Genomic DNA, 15,685 nt, shown 5'->3' with positions numbered 1-15,685 from the left:
TTGACAACATATAAAATAGCTCAAAACTATGTTGGAATAAATGAACTCAAAGGTTTATGTAATGCATTTGAATTGACATTATTTGTTCTTCAAAAGGCTTGAAGTCTAGCACAGTTTGTCACTATAAGTTGACTGAAATCATCATAGCTTACACTGCACAGATGCAAATCCTCTCTCTCGCCTTCCTTTCTCTAACCTCTCTCTCTCTCTTATCACACTACTACTACTTTTTGAGGTCCCTTTCCTGCTTGACGCCCTGGTAAGCAATTTCCTCTGCCTCTATTTTTTAGACCATAATTTTGATTGATAATTATCGTCGGGGACATAATTCTGTTGAGCCACCCAGCAGAGTGAAAGACTAGTAGAATAAAATAGAAATGGTGTGTTGTTGGGTGCATTCAAGCGTAGCCACAACAAATGAATGGATAAATCTCTCAGAGCTGCACTCTGCACTGCCAATTCAAAGAGACCAGCAGCCAATGCCGCAGAGAGAGGAGAAAACTTACTTGTCCATGACTTGCTTTCTCTCTCTCCCTGAAGCCTAACTTTACGGCCTTTGGTTTCAAACATAGAACTTGTGATTCATCCTCTGTTACCCAGTCTCCTGCTTTTGTTTTTAGAAAACCTAGCTGTACCCTAAAGGATTATCAGGCTGGTCTGAGCTGCTAATAAGCACATGTGACAGTATAGTCTGAGTTAAAGCCCCTTGAGGCAAATTGTGATTTGTGATATTGGGCAACATAAATAAAATTAACCTGACTTGACTCAGTTATATTGTTGTAATGTGGGATACTCCTTTGTGTAATCCAGTATGAACTTCTTCAAATAAGACACCATAAGTCAAGAGGCATTGTATCAAGTCCGTGATGTAATGTAAATCTAGATGAGATTCATTCTTCCTCAGCAGATGAAGTTTGCCCTGTTTTTAGTGAAAGACACAATTTCTATTCTTCTTCTGACTTTTCATCTACGCTGGCCTAAAAGTTGTGACAGAGTTTGTCCCCATGTGGTCCGTTAAGTAGTTGTTTCGGAGCCTTTGATCATATCCCAGGATTGGGGTAGTATCTCAAAGGAAGAAAAAGGTAACAATGTGCCTTTTTAGTGCTTATTTCAGGACAGATCATCTACCTGTTCTGGCAGATATGTTGACATATGTCCTATGCTTACTGCATTCTTGCATAGCAGATATCTTGAATGTTGATTCATGAATCTGTCTTTGCAGTGTCTGCTGAGGCGAACTAACACCACTTAATTTTTTCTGACTGGTGGCACATTTGACTTTCAAATGATAGCGCCAAAACAATATGGTACATTTAACAGTTTGCTGGATCATCTTTTGGACACTGGAAAAAGATCAGAGACAGCAAAAGGACTCACCTACACAAATTAGTTTCTTGAGCAAAGACGTGAAATTGAAATGCGCTACAACAGGGACCCCGACATGGTAAAATTCCTTTAAACACATCAAAACATGTTTTTATATTCAACATTTACATCAGCAATAGTGGTAATAATTCATTATACTCTTGCTTCAGAAGAACAGCTGAACATTTTGAAGTCAAATTGCCAATTAAACACAAACTTCAAAAACACAGTTGTTTTGAGATTGACACCTACTTAAAATGTTACCAGATATAAATGGTTGCCTTGGGCAAAGGGGAAAATTAGAGTACCCTTTGATACATCTGTAAAAGCATGAATGTTTCCTTGCCTGCAACATTGATTTTACTATAAAAAATGGCTTGTTAGCACACATCTAACATGGGAAACCTGCTAAGCTCAAAAGACAACATATACCATATACTACTGTGTATTAAAACATTTCAGCAGAGGACAATCCTGTGAAATGTTTGATTTTTGATACTGAATTATTTGAAACGTTTTCATAGAGGAAACTTCAGGTTGTGTAAAATTCTTTTGATGATTTACTGGAGGTCATAACTACATAATAATACAAACATTATATAACTGAGGCTCAGAGGTATTTACTGCAGTAAATCTAGCAATACATATTAGATGTTATGAATATTAACAAACATCTTTGACACAGCTCCTTAACAATATGTTTTACATGAAGGGCCCTGTTTTCATGGTGGCGAAACACTCAGCACAAGCATCACTCCAACAGTTCTTTCCCGACCTTGCTCATCTATGTGGTACTTTGTTGCCCAGAGCTGAGTGCACAGTACACAGGGGGGATGAGAAGGCACTTCGTTTCAAATGCTTCACTGTGTTCACCTGCTAGCCGCGAACTTTGTCTGTTTGGTGCTGAGCAGGTTGTGTACAGTGGGTCTATCAGAGCCTTTTCTCTGAAAACAGCCGACTGCTGCATTGGGAAACGAGGCTGAAGACAGTGGTGAGAATCAATCAAAACAGTAAAGCTCTGCAACATAAAACCAGAACAATAAGCTGAAATACGCTAAAACAACCAGACCTGAAGGGAACTGCCGAGGTGGATGATAATTCTGTTTGGGTTCATCACATTACACATAGTTGTTTGATCCATTGTTCACATAGAAATATTGATGAGTGAAGTGTCTTTCTTTAAATTTGAGGACATGGTGTAGCCTTGGGAGAGAACGGGGCAACTTCCTCCTATAAGGAACTGAAGCCTGTCCTGTCTGTTATATAGAAATGTAATCATTGTTTTTAATGAAAATGATTTAATGATACTGACTAATGACACTATAGATTTTTGCTAAAATGATTGGGATGGCTTATGGTTACATTTTTTAAGTGAGCACAGAACAGCTATCAATGCTGTAGTCACTTGTTTTGGGTGGTCATAAAATTCCTCTGCACTGTGTTTGGACATCAAACAGCAGCTTTCTGAAACATGCATTGTCAAATAAGTTGTTTCATAGAATCCCAGAAAGCTAAGTTGCTACCATGCCACAGGAAAGAATTATTTTCCAATCTGTGTTCCAGTTTTGGCACTCTTAACCAAGTAAGTAACCAGTAACCATTAAGACCTCCATGTTGGCTTAGCTTCATAGTGAACTCTATATCAATCAGTTTTTTTCATGTTCCAGCTGTAGGACACCAGTAGTGGCTGTAGAATAAGAAAAATATAAAACTAAAATTGTGTAAATAGTGTTTTTAATAATCAACTTTGCTATAGTCAGGTACAGTAGGTACAAGTGTTGGGAATTTGATCAAAGTCTGCCCTGTCTTATTTCAGCTATTATGATGAAAATGAGCATGGGGAGGACATTCATTTGCTATAAAAATGAGTTGGAGCTGGCATGTTGACAATGGCGTAACATGAGTGGAGGTATATGTATGTTTGTATTGCATGGAATACCACAGAAGAAGGTACTTATGTACTTTACACAATATATTTGTAGATTTATAACCCCTGATCCTTTTATTTTATTTCAGTCTTTATTATTATTTATTTCATTTTATGTATTCTTTATATTTTCATTGCTATGTTTTTATTCCCGTGGTAAGTTCTCCGCTCTGTACTCATACTGTTTGTCGGTATCTTGTATTGAAGCAATAAAGTTTATGAACTGAAAAAAAATAATAAATCTTGATTTCTTGCAACCAGGCACTGGACGTGACCATATATGAACAAAACGGTGGCGCTAGCTAGCTTGGTTAGCAAAGTGCATCCGTAATTCATGTTAACTGTGATATTAACTGGGATGCTAATTTTGGCTAGTGAAATACAGGCTTAAAACAAAATGTGCTTACAGGAAGAATGAACATCTTAACTCCGACTCCTTTTTCAACAGCGCTGATGAAATTTACACCATGCATCTATTATGCAGTATCCAATAGAATCAGACTTCTTTTTGCAACCACAGAACTCGCCCCCTGCTGGCCGTTAGAAAGAATGCAAGAAAAAGGCACTTTGCATTGGCTTCACTTTTAAGACCCGGAGGTTCCCGATTGAGTGATTGTAATTCTCATCTGCCTTTAGTAACTTTATGTGTGTGTTTCAGGTGCTGGGCAGTGCTGGAAATTGTCCCCCAGACGTCATTACCAGAGAGGTGGATGGTAGCTGAGACAACAAAGCCCAACACCAGCAGCTTGTCTGGTCCTCATTCCTCCATCTCCCCTCTACTGTACTCCAACATCTCACTAGAAGAGTGAGTCTTTACTCTGAATGCTCTCTTGTCCTGTTTTGTGCATTTCATCTTAACCAACAATCATTTGGCCTCTGACCTACAGTACTTCATGCAAGTTATTGTTGCTTAAACATATTTTTTGTAAGGCGAAGCACTTCTTTGTCCGTCCTGCAGTGGACATTTTATTCCAGCTGATTCAATTACGTTTCTAGAGATATTAGATGAACCAAGGTTTTTCACTTACTGTGTAAGTTTGAGTTTTGGTTGCCTCTACTTTAGAGGTTAGACATACAAAAGGTCTGATTCCAGTCCATTTTACTTTAGCTGAACATGACGGACCTGTCTGTCATCTTTGCTGCAATATAGATTCATTATATAATTATTTAATTAAAAATTGCTAAATGTTCCTTGTTAGAAGATGTTGATATGAAAATGAGCATCAGTCCAGAGTACAGTTTGCTGTCTGTCATCTTCAGGTTAAATAACTGCTTTATCCCTCTCCTTGTGTGCATAAACAGGGATTTCCTCCTGTAGTCAGTTTGGATTACATTTTTACTTTCTGTAATGAACCCCACCACACTGGGCTGACATTAGCAAAACTCCTTAGTTGAAACTCATTGTAAAGCTATTAAACAGCTGGTTTAAAATGGAAGTTGACAGTTCATACCTTGTAAAAAGCAGTTGACCGACGGTCTCAATTTAACTTCCACTTACTCGCTTGTTCTGGAGCTTTAAATCATATTACATGATTCTCAATCAGCAGATGCAGTTTGCTTAGTTGTTGTTGATCTGTAGATTTATCAAATGTCCTTGATTCTGAGATCCGGGCCATAAGTTTGATTCATTTCATTCTCGACCTTGGAAACAGCATTTGAAGGTTGAGTTTAAAACTGTTGTGACAGATCAACATCCAGACTCACGAAAGCACTGCAGGTATGGATAATGATCTTCTTTAGGGCCACATCTCAAAAAAAAGAATAAAAAAAAGAAAAACAGAACAAAAACCTATCAAAGCTGTCCTCAAGTGTCTGAGGTAGAATGACATATTGTCAGATGACATCCATTGACATCAGCTCAGTCCTTAAATAATTTGGCAGGCATGATGCTCTTTTTACTCCATTACATTGTCCCATCCCATTCTGACATCATAAAACAGCACCAGATTGTCATTTCTAATACTAAGTTAGCTTTTTGTCATTGGAATTGTACAGTATGCTATTCCGTTGATGCCCAAAGGTGACAGTGATGATACATCAGCAGAGAATTGCGTGAATGCGCACAATTAACAGCTCTTGTACTGAATATGTAATTATTTCAAAGCATGTTTCAATTGTAATAGCTCCCTGGCTCAGGCCATCCCTTTCCATTAAATCCTCCTTCATTCCACTGATTTGCAGAACAACCGTTTTTCATTCTGATTGCTTGGCATGAATTTTTATTTCTGTGTTATTCCCCCCCCCCCACCCCCCTTTACCCATCACTGTTCATTGTTCATCTCTTTAAAAAAGCAGAGCTCCTGTGACCCACATGGCTAAGACAACCTCAGTGATGGTCTCCTCTCCCTGCCTAGCAGAGCTGTGGCTTATATAGACCAACATTGCCCTCTAGTGGAATTTTATACATTTTTGAAGTGTATCCTCCCAACCATTTCCCCCTAATCTGTTGAGTCTTTCAGAGCAGCTTTGCGCATTTAAAGCCATGTTGAAGGGGGTAATAACAGATAAAAGAGCCTCATGTGTTCTGTCAGGGATCAGACACAACAGTTTGCTTTTAGACACTTTGTAGTTTTGGGATGAGTGATACTCCTCAGGTAATGCTGATTGTGGAGTAGTTTGTAAAAGTTTGGGAGATGTGCAAATTGTAGGAAAAAGAATATCTTGATAATTTTGTCCATATGTTGCAGAGTCCAAGTATGCATGTGCTGTGTTGGGCTGTTGTCAAGACTGCCTTAGTCAAAACCAGGGGGCTGAGTTTATCAAAGCCTGCATAGAACAAGTTCTAAATGTATGCAAAGTAGGGCTGCAGCTAACAATGATTTTAGTACTCGAAGCTTCTATAGATGATTTCATCGATTCATCGTTGTGTCGTTTAAGAAGTACTTTTGCTTGGCCGCAGCACCCCCCACCCGGGTAACGGGATCAGCTGTGTACGTTGATAGATGATAGATATTTATTGGTCCTTTCGGAAATTCATAGTGTGTCATACAGCAAACATCAGACCAGCAACCAGACAGCTGCTTTACCAACACAAACATCCCCCGAGTGCTATACAAGTTATACTAAGGTGCAGCTCCCCGACACCCTGTTAACTCATGAGTGTGATGTTACAACCCAAACTCACGGGCCAACTAGGAGAACAACAGTGCGTTTGTTGTTCTCCTGGTGTGCACACTTTCAGCTGAGGTCTGCGGCTTACTTTGGCTAGCCTTCAACTCAACAATCAATCATGATTTCAGTTAAATGCTAGTTGCTGTTATGTTGCCTGCGGTCTGCTGGCAGAACACCAGGGCTTTCTGATCAGGTGCCGTCGTGCGGTTGCAGAGGCGACATAAGTTTCGTTTTACGGTGGACAGTTGTTGTTTTCTTTTAGCTTGAAATAATCCCATACTTTGGACACTATCTTCTTCGTCCCTCGCTATTTTCTCTCTTCCTCCTCTTTGCAAACAGCGGCATCATAATCACGTCGCGTCCACACAGCGTAATCGCGATGTGCGACAGTAATAAATGTCACCTGTTCTACATCCATCTGAATGCTTTATATGGTCAACACATCCCTTTAAAGGTCCTGGTGGCCTTGTGGTAGAGTGCCTTGTTGTGAACAAATGTGGCAAGCAAAAAAGATGAACATTGAAAGACATCACAGATGTTAAGATACTGTGGCGTCCTGTGATAAGTCATGTGGAAAAGCTTCCCAGTGTGCACTGGTGCTGCAGACTTATGGAAACATGTCTATTTATGTGACAGTGAATGTGTATTCCTGCATAGTTACTGGGGTTGTTGTATTTACATACCGTTATTTACACGCTTCATTTGTTATCAAACAATCTGCGCTCATGGAGTTAGACCACAGCTGATGTGTTGTGTACAGATGGTCTCGCTACCTTGAAGAAATGTGGGCAATAATGCCATTCCTGATCCCCATCAAAGATACTGTTTAATACTATCAACATTTTGAAATCGAGAGCCCAAGATCACCACTGTACAAGGTTCAGCTAAACCAAACTGAGGTATTGTACACTTTCACAAGCGGTTTGTACCAAAATGAATAAAGACAAAGCACAAAAAAAAGGATTCACTTTATGTAAATTAGCACTTCAGTGTAATTCAAAGATAAGACATTTATTTTAATTAGCTTTTTAATTGTTGATCATTTAACAGTTTGAGCATTACAGAACATATACCTGGCTAAATAACAGCTCATTATTAATGCAGCTTGACAATTAAATGTCATTAACATATTTTTTAGATGGAGCCACATGTGCTCAGTGATGCAGTACTAGAGAAATGGTAAAATATAATTTAATGCTGAAAGAAAGGTATTGCTGTTTTCCTAGTAAAAATGGGGACGATAGTTGTCAATCTAGCATTAGTGACTTCAACTTACTGTGAGCAGCGACAGGGCACAAGTGGAGAGTAATGAAAAGTGGAGCGACATGAGCTGTCTTTGGCTGATTGAAGACCAGTCATGCAGCCATGAGTTTTCACTGTGCATGCTGGCAGCTGTGCAAAAAGGGCCTTATAGTGGTCAAGGCAAGAGATGATCAGTGCCTGTACAAGGTATTGAGTGGCATACTCTGTCAGGTGGTACCTGAATTTTCTGATGTTGTTTAGTGCAAACATGAACGAGTTAGTTGGTGATTAATCACGATGCCGAAAAACCAGATTAAGCAATCGGTGGGTGGTCTGTGCTGTCACCACAAGACTCCAGCAGGATGAGAGGAGGTGGACTCAAACATAGTGAAGATGAGAAGATTCTCTGCCAAATGTCAAACCTTTTAATTTCCTCCTTGCGGTACCCCAGTGAAAGAAAATGATGCTTGAGATTGGTTTTACCATTTTTACATTTGTGTATCGCTAGAGATTTGTTAGGGTCAGGCCAGGTTTACAAGCAGAATTAGTGAAGTTGACATCCATACCAAGCAGTGGTATGGTTGAGACGTGTAAATATTGATGATGTAAATCTCTCTGCTGTTAAACTGTTAAAAAAAAAAACACAAATATTGAAAATGTTTTCATAGGTAGAAAAAGCCAAGTCAACATCTTATAATATCCAAGATTAAGAAGGTCAACACAAGTCATCAATGTGGTATAGAGATGATAAGACTTAAGCATTTTAGTCCTGAACAGAAATTTCTGCTTTTTGTTTTGTTCTGAAAGATGTGGGGCGGCGCGGTGGTGCAGTGGTTAGCCCCGGCCTTTCTGTGTGGAGTTTGCATGTTCCCCCCGTGTCCGCGTTAATGGGTGTCTCTAAATTGTCCTTAGGTGTGGATGTGACTGTGAGTGGTCGTTTGTCTATGTGTGGCCCTGCGATGGACTGGCTGACTGATTAATCTTGCAATACTGCAGAGCTGCAGTCTCTGTTCATTCGGCTTACACTGTAAATTTCCAGCTAAACTGAGGCTTTTTGAAGACCCTTTTCTCTCTCTCTCCTGTCACCGGTCTTGTGCAGAGTTTTGCGTGCATTCCTATTCGGGGTCAGCCCTAAATCTTTTATTTGTTTAATTTTACAGATAGAAATATGAAATAGTAAATATATCTCTCAGAGGTTAGTGACAACTCCACTGGCAGAAATGATAGCCCCCAAACATTTCTTGCTTCCAGTCTTGCTTTGGTAATCATTCCTAACTCTGAGTACTGGGAAGGGGATTTCAGTCATCTTGTTTCTTTAATTAGTTTCTGTCGAAGCTTTGCAAACCTTAAATAAAGTGAAATACAGTGGCTGACTATAACTTAGTCTCTCTAAACAACTCCATGTTGGAAAATGAGAAATACATCTACTTTGTACATTGTAATTGACATGAAACATTTGTTTTGTTGTGTTGCCTGGGAAACTGACAAAGGCAAAGAATGTGAACATTCAAACATGACAAGAGACATCATTGAATCTACTATGATGAGTGGATCAAGGCTGAGGCAGATGAAAGGAAATACTTAAATAACTTCACGAAAATTGTCTGCAATATCTCAGTTCACTTTTATGAATGAAGTACAGACACGATGAAGAAGGAACAGTTTAATATTATGATTAAGACTTAAGCTTCAAAAAAATACTTTATGTGGATGGATAGACTGCAAACAGAATTTTATCAATACTTTAATAATACTTCAATAATAATCACCAAACAAATGGAAAAGTTTAGCCAGGTTTGAAAGAGCTACCGGCTGCTACGTCTACATGTGTATTGTATTTATCTCATGATTCTTGTGTCTGAACAATTACAGACAAGTTTGAAAAAAATCTCACACGTGTTAGTGCTTGTGGAAGTTACAATTTGAGGCTATACTGCAAGCATGACCTTAGCTCTAAACCGTTGGATGACACATGTTTGTGAAAATGGCAGCGATGGGGTAATTTATACCTGGGGGAAATTAAGCCTGTGGCTCAACTCGCCTCCACATATGACAATTTTTAAAGTATTTTTTACTGTAATTCTACACTGCATTCTTACATTTTATCATTGAAATCATGTGACATTCTGAATTTTAGACCTGAAAGCGGTCTAAAAATGGTCTTTCTCCCATCTGGAACTGAAACCATTTTCTGATGCCCCCAAAATAATGTATATATTTAAATAATGCCGTGAATATCATAAACGTGCATTGACTAGTCGACTAATTGCTTAAACTAACGACTACTAGTCAACTAGGAAAATCTTTAGTTGGGGACAGCCCTGGAGCCCTAGCTCTACACAGATCCTGGATGGTATATTTAGCTGCTCTGTGCTGTTCTCAATCCTCAAATTCTTTCCTTGTGTAAAAGTTTGAAAATACTAACAATAAAAGATACATCTAACCTTTATGTTGCTTGTCCAAGTATCATATGCATTGTATAGTAAACATTTTTACTTTTATTACATTTTTACTTACAATACTGGACCATACTAGGCTAGACTGACTCCACACTACAATACAAGAACAATGCTGTTTCTTAATTTCCATGTCTTCTACATGGATCATAAACTGATTTAGGCTCAGATCTTGTTTGTGTCATTGCAAATCCCTGATTGCATATCCATATTTAAGACCCTTTTACAGTGTTCTTGTTTTCACTCGAATCAACTGGAGTTAGTCTGTGACAGTCACAACAAACTCCGTTAATGTTAGTTAGCTACAGCTCTGTCGGCTACATTTGTCATTTCAGTCTGCAAGCATTCTTTTGTGTTCTTCTGTCTGAAATTGAGTTTAACAGTAACTGAGGCAGGGTTTAGTGAAGGGTCAGTTGTTGCTATCTGCAACATGTCATTTAGGGGAGGATGTACTGTAGTTTTCACTGGCAGCAGCCTCAGTGGAGAAAACAAGTGATACAAATGCTGACAGAGGAATCTCCTTCACCAGTGTGATAAACCCACTCAGCTTCTCATTATCACAGCTGTTATGGAAGTTTTTATTAGTTACTTAGTTTTTTTTAATTGGACTTTATTACAAAGTACAAGGTACATTTATTCATCATTTTACAACAGGGTTGAAATGTGAGATGCAGTTTGTAGTTCCCGTTATGCTACAAAAAGCAAATAAAATATACAAAAATGATAAGATATGATGCACAGAAATAAACTTTTATGTGGATGCAGTGAGGATGAATTATAGAGTCTCACAGCCTAAGGGAAAATCTGCTCTGCATTCTGGTGGTGCGGCAGCTGAAACTTCGATATCTCTTCCCAGAAGGCAGCAGGGTGAACAGGCTGTGGCTGGATGGGTATTGTCCTGGGTACAGTATCCTTTGGGCCCTCCGGTGCCGGGCCGTGCACATCCCTTGCCAGTTTGTGATGTTTCCAGTCAGGATGCTTTCTATTGCTCCTCTGTAAAAGCTGACAAGTACTTTTTGTGGGAATTTGGCCTTCTTAAGCTATTATCAGCTCCTCGGTTTTGCTGACGTTGAGCAGTAAGTTATTTTCTGTGCACCACTCTTCCGATATGAAGTCTCATAGTTGTTTGATACCAGGGTGAGAGCCACAGGACGGTAGTTGTTCAGACTAGACAGATGGGAAGGTGGAGTAGACTTTACAGCTGAGATTAAAGTGAGCATAAACAGCGTTCATCAGGTAATGTGGCCTCACACATGAAGGGGGAGCTCCTGCTTTTGTAGCCTGTGATTTTTTTGACCACCTGCCACATATCTTTGGTGTTGTTCTCTCTCCACTCTCTGCTGATGTCACTGCTTTGCCTCCTTCATGCCAACATTCAGTCTCACTCTGGCGGTGTTGTGTTCTGGTTGGGGAATACTTTTATATTCTTAGTGATCACCACATCATCAATAGTTGTAACCTACAGAGTACAATCCACAAATGTGTACCATGCTCCACAAATATTTCAATATCCACAAACGTATATTTTTATTTGTGTTGCATAAAGTCACATTCCCAAAAATACAGAAAGATTTGCAAACATGCATAATGTAATGTAAATAAATAAATATGCAGTAAGTATTCGAGTTGTAATTTATTGTAAGTGTATTTGTTAATACCAAAGAGTGAACATAAAGTACATTATTTTTAAGACTTTAATCATTTTATATTGCAGTGTTTTAAGTAGTAGTGTATCACTTGCTTACTGGTTGGCAGGCAGTGGAAAATAACGTCTTTTTTGCTCTCCCAGGGAGCATTTTCCTTGGAATGTGACGTCATGTGAAAATTATGATTTTGATCCTGTGTTTCCGGAGCTTAACCAATACAAGTGACGAAAATTCAGGATATCTTTACCCCTTCTCCTTTGTTCCGCCTGTCTTTCACAAGTCCCCCCAACTTTATTGAATTGTGATTTTGAATCAGTGGAGTACTTTTAACTTTAAAATAGCTTTTACATGAGGTTGAACCATATTATTGGAAATCTACACTGACACACTGATCATTCTAGAAGCATAAGTGTGATGACTGCTTCTAGAGTTCCCCTGTCTGGTGTCATTACTTAAACAAAACCCCACACAAAAGACAGACTCAAAGCAAACCAACCTGTGTGTACTCACACAGAAAAGAAAACATGCTGCCAAGACAACAAATTCAACTCCAGAATGAAATGGAGATTGTTAAGAGTATTAGGAAACTGACCCTAGAGGAGAGAAGGAAAGAGCTCAGAAGAGAGATGTTTAGCGAGCTGAAGGAAATGGATATGGAGCGCAGAACAAGAGCTGATCTGGAAGTGCTTCAGGGATGCAGAAGAGAAAAAGAGGATAGAGAGAAAAAAACTGAAGGGTTGAAAAGGCAGAATGAGGAAATTGATGAGGAGACGAGGAGGCAGGGGGCCAAACAGAGGGAGGAGGAAGTGAACAGGGCACATGAGCAAAAGGCCCTGGAGAAACAAAAACAAGACCAACTGAAGAAAGAGAGGCTTCGGTGGAAGAAGGTGATGATGGTGGTGGAGGAGGAGCCGATCTCAAGGCCCAGTTTCGCTCTGAGTGATCTGGAAAAGGAACAGCAGAGGAGGTGCGAGGAGGCGGAGCTTTGCCTAACCTCTGAGCTGAAGGGCCAGGAGCAGAGAAATAGAAAAACTCTGTTCAACAACTGGGTTGGAGAGCAGGGAACAGAGAGTGAGACTGACGAAGAGAAGCTCCACTCACATGGCTACACCCACCCCCCCTCCACTGAGAAAGCAAGCCCTGTATCTGAAAGTGTGTATCTCATTTGTATCCTTTTCTTTCAAATAGCAATGTAGTTTTTCAATGCTACACTTTGTCTATGCCAATCATTTTTCTTAAATAAGAAAATAAAACCAGCAAGACCAAAGTCCTCTGAGGAGAAACTGAGGTTTGGACTTGAAAAGTAATGGGATCGGATGGAGAGGATCACAGCAGATAAGTGCTATGCAAGGTGGGCTGCCTTCAAGGAGAGCTGCCAGAGCAATTTGTTTGAGCAGTTAAACGGCTGCTCTGAAGGTTTCACCATGTCCAGAAACAGCATCCTCAAAAAATCCATCCTCTGAATGTCTCTGTAGAGGAGTTATTGACTATGTTTCTGAATTAGTCCAATAAATATGTGCTGTATCGAAAACATTTGAGTTGCACTTATTAAGTAGTTACGATAAGCAGTATTTACGATCTGTTGACAGAAATGTTATGTAATATACATCAGTATGTTTTACATAATGAGCCGATATGTTTGGATGACCTTACAATGAGCCATTTCTATCTACATAAACTGTGTTTGCACCCCTTACGTGGTGCTGCCATGTTTCTACAGTAGCCCAAAAGGACAGAATCTCTACAGAGCGTGTTTCATCACTACGATGAAAACGTACAAAAAAGAAGACGAAGAAGAAGTAGTAGTAGTAGTACTAGTAGTAGTATTAGCCTGGTCTGGACCACACGTATTATTTAGCACAAGAGCCGGCAGAGTGTGTCAACCACCGTAGTTTCTCCTGTGCGTTTGGAAAGGGAGGGGTGAGCAGCGACTAGGCCGTTGGTTGCAATTTGCAATCCTCCCCACTAGATGCCACTAAAACCCTACCTTACCAGTCTGTGGTGGCCAGCGTCCTGTTTTATGCTGTAGTTTGCTGGAGGGGGAAGCAGCAAGAAGAGAGACGGCGGTCGACTGGACAGACTGGTGAGGTGAGCTGGCTCAGTGGTGGGCTCAGAGCTGGACTCTCTGATGACAGTGGCAGAAAGAAGGACCCTGGACAAACTGCTGTCCATACTGGACAACGCCCACCACCCTCTGCACAACACCTTCATCGGGCAGAGGAGTGTGTTCAGTGGCAGACTGCTGTCCCAGCCCAGCTCCACCAACAGACTTAAAAACTCTTTCGTCCCCCTGGCCATCAGACTGTACAACAGCTCCTAGTCATGGCAGGGAGGACAATAGACAAAAGAACAATTTCTACCTCCATCAGCTCTCCATTTGCACTGTTTACTGTTTTTGTACTGTTTTACTCTGGCTACTGTGTTATAAGTTATTTTAATTTTAATTCTATTTTAATATAGGTTTAATGTATGTATGTTTCGTATGCTACTGGATACTTGAATTTCCCTCGGGATAAATAAAGTATATATCTATCTATCTATCTATCTATCTATCTATCTATCTATCTATCTATCTATCTACATACTGAACTTTTAAAGCAACCACAAGAAGCTTCCATTTTGTGTTGATTTTGGCGGCCCCTGTGGACAAAAGTTGTATTGTTTCCACCGCCTTGCGTCATAAAGATCTTGATCTGGCAAGGGCTTAACCCCAAATTGCTCCTGAAGGCTGTGCTATCGGTGTGTGAAAGATTAGTTTTTCAGCTGATGAGCAGTTAGCACCTTGCATGGTAACATCTGCCACCTGTGTGTGAATGGGACATGTAGTGGAACGCACCTTGTGTGATTAATAACTGTAATATAACGATAGTGAAACAAAGTGAACTTTGTGTTAGTACTGTCTATCACTGTGCGTTTTAGCCTTCTTTGTTCTTCGGTAAATTCTTTTCTTTTTCTCCTGCCCCAGAATCAGCCATAACCACTAAATAAAATGTCTGCTTCTAATTATTTTTTAACTGACTAACATGCTACTCACTGTCCAACTGTGCCGTAAGCTCTTTCAGTCTGCATGCCTTAAATTGTTTCAGCGGAATCAAACCCCTTGACATGCATTTAGAATACATTTATGGAAATAGCCACTGATCTTGCTAATGGACTCTATTGCTTATGTAGGTCATATAAAGGCATCAGTATTAAATTGAGACAGTTCCCCTTCGAGGGAACTCGAACTGCGTCGGTTACGACACTATGGGAACGCCTCTAGGCGAAGCAGGTCTGAACGTGAATGAAATCAATCCAATCCTATTGGCTTGTTGCTAGAACGCTAAGGTGTGACGGAATAACCGGAGGAGTATAAAGCACACCTGTACACACTCATCATTAGCTTTTTTCTATTCAGCAGGCGCTCTGTATGTTGTTTGAAGAAAGCTCCAGTCCTACAAGCAGTGTGTCTTACCTGAAGAAGAAGTCTACCAGCATGTCCGGCAATCAGATGTACAGAAGGTGTGTTTTTTTCTTGCCCTCGGTACATCACGGATGGAGATTCTCATGAGATGTGTGTCTCATGTTTGGGGATGGAGCACGCCCGGGCAGCTCTCGAGGGGGCTGCCTGCGCCCGTTGCGAAGCCCTTTCCGTGCGGGTACTGAGGTACAGCATGGCTCTCTTTTCCGAGGATGGCCGGATGTGTTTTGCCTGTGGCGCGGCCGCTGAGGCGGCCCGGCGGCTTCACTCATGGGTTCACAGCGTGATCTGTCGGAGGATTTCGGGACGGCTGAGGCTTTTTCCCGACCTTCATCCGCTGGCTCCGACGCTTCCTTTCCTCGTTCGGGAGCCCGTTCTCGGCTTCTCCCGCTCGCGGTTTGGATCCGGAGACGCTGCAGCAATCCGACTCCGAGGAGGCGGACGTGCTCAGCGTAGTGGACGATGACTTCCGGGTGTC

At 40.5% G+C, this 15,685-nt stretch overlaps 2 protein-coding genes across 8 annotated transcripts in view; both read left to right on the top strand.

Annotated features, from left to right (window-relative positions):
• Positions 1-15,685, top strand: part of si:ch211-51h4.2 — a 116,350-nt gene that overhangs the window by 63,489 nt on the left and 37,176 nt on the right. For all 6 annotated transcript variants that reach the window (XM_046050770.1, XM_046050769.1, XM_046050772.1 and 3 more), the window contains one exon: positions 3,951-4,097. In XM_046050770.1, the coding sequence (XP_045906726.1) occupies positions 3,951-4,097 (147 nt within the window). The remainder of the gene's footprint in view (positions 1-3,950; positions 4,098-15,685) is intronic.
• LOC123971750 (trichohyalin-like) lies at positions 12,204-13,280 on the top strand. 2 transcript variants are annotated; one of them, XM_046050779.1, is made up of 2 exons: positions 12,204-12,889; positions 13,005-13,280. In XM_046050779.1, the coding sequence occupies exons 1-2, from the start codon at positions 12,272-12,274 to the stop codon at positions 13,032-13,034; spliced, it is 648 nt and encodes a 215-aa protein (XP_045906735.1). In that variant the 5' UTR covers positions 12,204-12,271; the 3' UTR covers positions 13,035-13,280. The 2 variants fall into 2 exon arrangements, with proteins under 2 accessions (XP_045906735.1, XP_045906734.1); XM_046050778.1 differs by having other exon boundaries at positions 12,204-12,914.

The sequence above is a fragment of the Micropterus dolomieu genome, linkage group LG05 (assembly GCF_021292245.1).
Source record: "Micropterus dolomieu isolate WLL.071019.BEF.003 ecotype Adirondacks linkage group LG05, ASM2129224v1, whole genome shotgun sequence".
Taxonomy (NCBI): Eukaryota; Metazoa; Chordata; class Actinopteri; order Centrarchiformes; family Centrarchidae; genus Micropterus; species Micropterus dolomieu.
Note: the sequence above shows the minus strand (reverse complement) of the source record. Positions and strands in the feature narration are given on the sequence as shown.